Source organism: Penaeus monodon, chromosome 29 (genome assembly GCF_015228065.2).
Source record: "Penaeus monodon isolate SGIC_2016 chromosome 29, NSTDA_Pmon_1, whole genome shotgun sequence".
Taxonomy (NCBI): Eukaryota; Metazoa; Arthropoda; class Malacostraca; order Decapoda; family Penaeidae; genus Penaeus; species Penaeus monodon.
In genome coordinates, this window is record NC_051414.1 from 24,373,913 (window position 1) to 24,375,293 (window position 1,381).

The 1,381-nt window shown below is 37.5% G+C and overlaps 1 protein-coding gene across 1 annotated transcript in view; it reads left to right on the plus strand.

Moving 5' to 3' along the window:
• LOC119592053 (beta-hexosaminidase subunit beta-like) overlaps nucleotides 1–1,381 on the plus strand; it is a gene marked incomplete in the record, with an annotated part of 40,765 nt that overhangs the window by 38,508 nt on the left and 876 nt on the right. Inside the window, 1 exon segment of the mRNA XM_037940852.1 lies at nucleotides 48–249. Within this exon segment, the coding sequence (XP_037796780.1) occupies nucleotides 48–249 (202 nt within the window).

A 1,381-nucleotide genomic window follows, 5' to 3' on the forward strand; every position in this document is an offset into this window, starting at 1 on the left:
CCTTTACCCAGACACCAAAGTTAAACCCACTTCCTATTAACCCTCAGGAACGGCCGAACAGAAATCCCTGGTGCTGGGCGGAGAGGCAGCCATGTGGGGAGAGTACGTGGACGCCACAAACCTCCTGCCGAGGCTGTGGCCGAGAGCCTCAGCCGCAGCCGAGCGGTTGTGGTCTCTGCCGGTGAGCGAGGCGCCTTCCACGGACGACGCTGCCTACAGGCTCGACCAACACCGGTGTCGGATGCTCAGGTAAACGGGGAACGAAATCCGTACTTTTGACTTTTCGGTATTTCTCGATTTAATATTTGGAAGAATAATTCATGCTTGATAAATTTCTATAGAAAGTGTAAATCGTATCAGTATAATGGCAATGCATATTGTAGTATTTGTATTGTAGTTAATTAGAAATGATCAACAACGCCTACGAGTAAGAACATTCTTTCGCTTAATGAATCCCTATAAAGAAGTAATTGTTAGTCAGTTGTCATGTATATTTTGTTCTGTTTGTCTTCGGGAGAAAGTTTTCTTCAAACTTGACATTAATCAGGGAACAGAAAGGTGGTTAGTTTTCAAATAAGAATATACACTCTAAGAAAAGTTATACCGTTTTCTCACAATACTCGCTTACGTTATGCAGTGGGAAAGCCATAACATTATCAAAAGCAGTGCCAAATACAGTGTTCTTGAAATTAAACAATCTATTTTCTCAGTCTGTAATGTAAGCAAGGCTCTTGGCATTTAGAAAAAAAAAACACATCTTTGTCCCAGAACATTTCACGACAAGTTATTACCGTTTTGTATACGTAAATATTGATAAGGGAATGCTTCAAATTCTTGATAATAATTGGTCAGCCAATTAAATATATTTGATAAAATAAGATATGGTCTCTTTTGATTTACATTTTACGCATGCTTGGTTAGTTTTTAAACAAAATTAACATATAATTTACTTCGGTGCACGAAAAGTTTTGACATTGTTTATACTCGACCAAAAGTGAAAACACACCATACTAGATTTTCCCCCGAGTGTGTACGCGCGCCCGCTTGCGTGTTCGTGTGTGTGCTCTTGTAAGTATGGATTGTATTTTAATATAACGTTCCTTTGATATCAATAAATGAAGTGACTTGAAGGAAGGTCAGAAAGCACTGGTAGACATCTTGCATTTTAAATATCTTACATCGAAAACACTACTATGAAGAGAAGAGATACCAATACAGAATTACTTTTTTTATAAACAAACTAAAATCATAGCTTTTCCAACCGTAATAACCATCACACAAAGCACTTCCTTTAAAATTGTGGCTGCCGCTGTAACTTCATTTATTTACATTTAACTATTTCTTTAGTGTTATTATCTCTTCATTTTTGTTACTATTGATT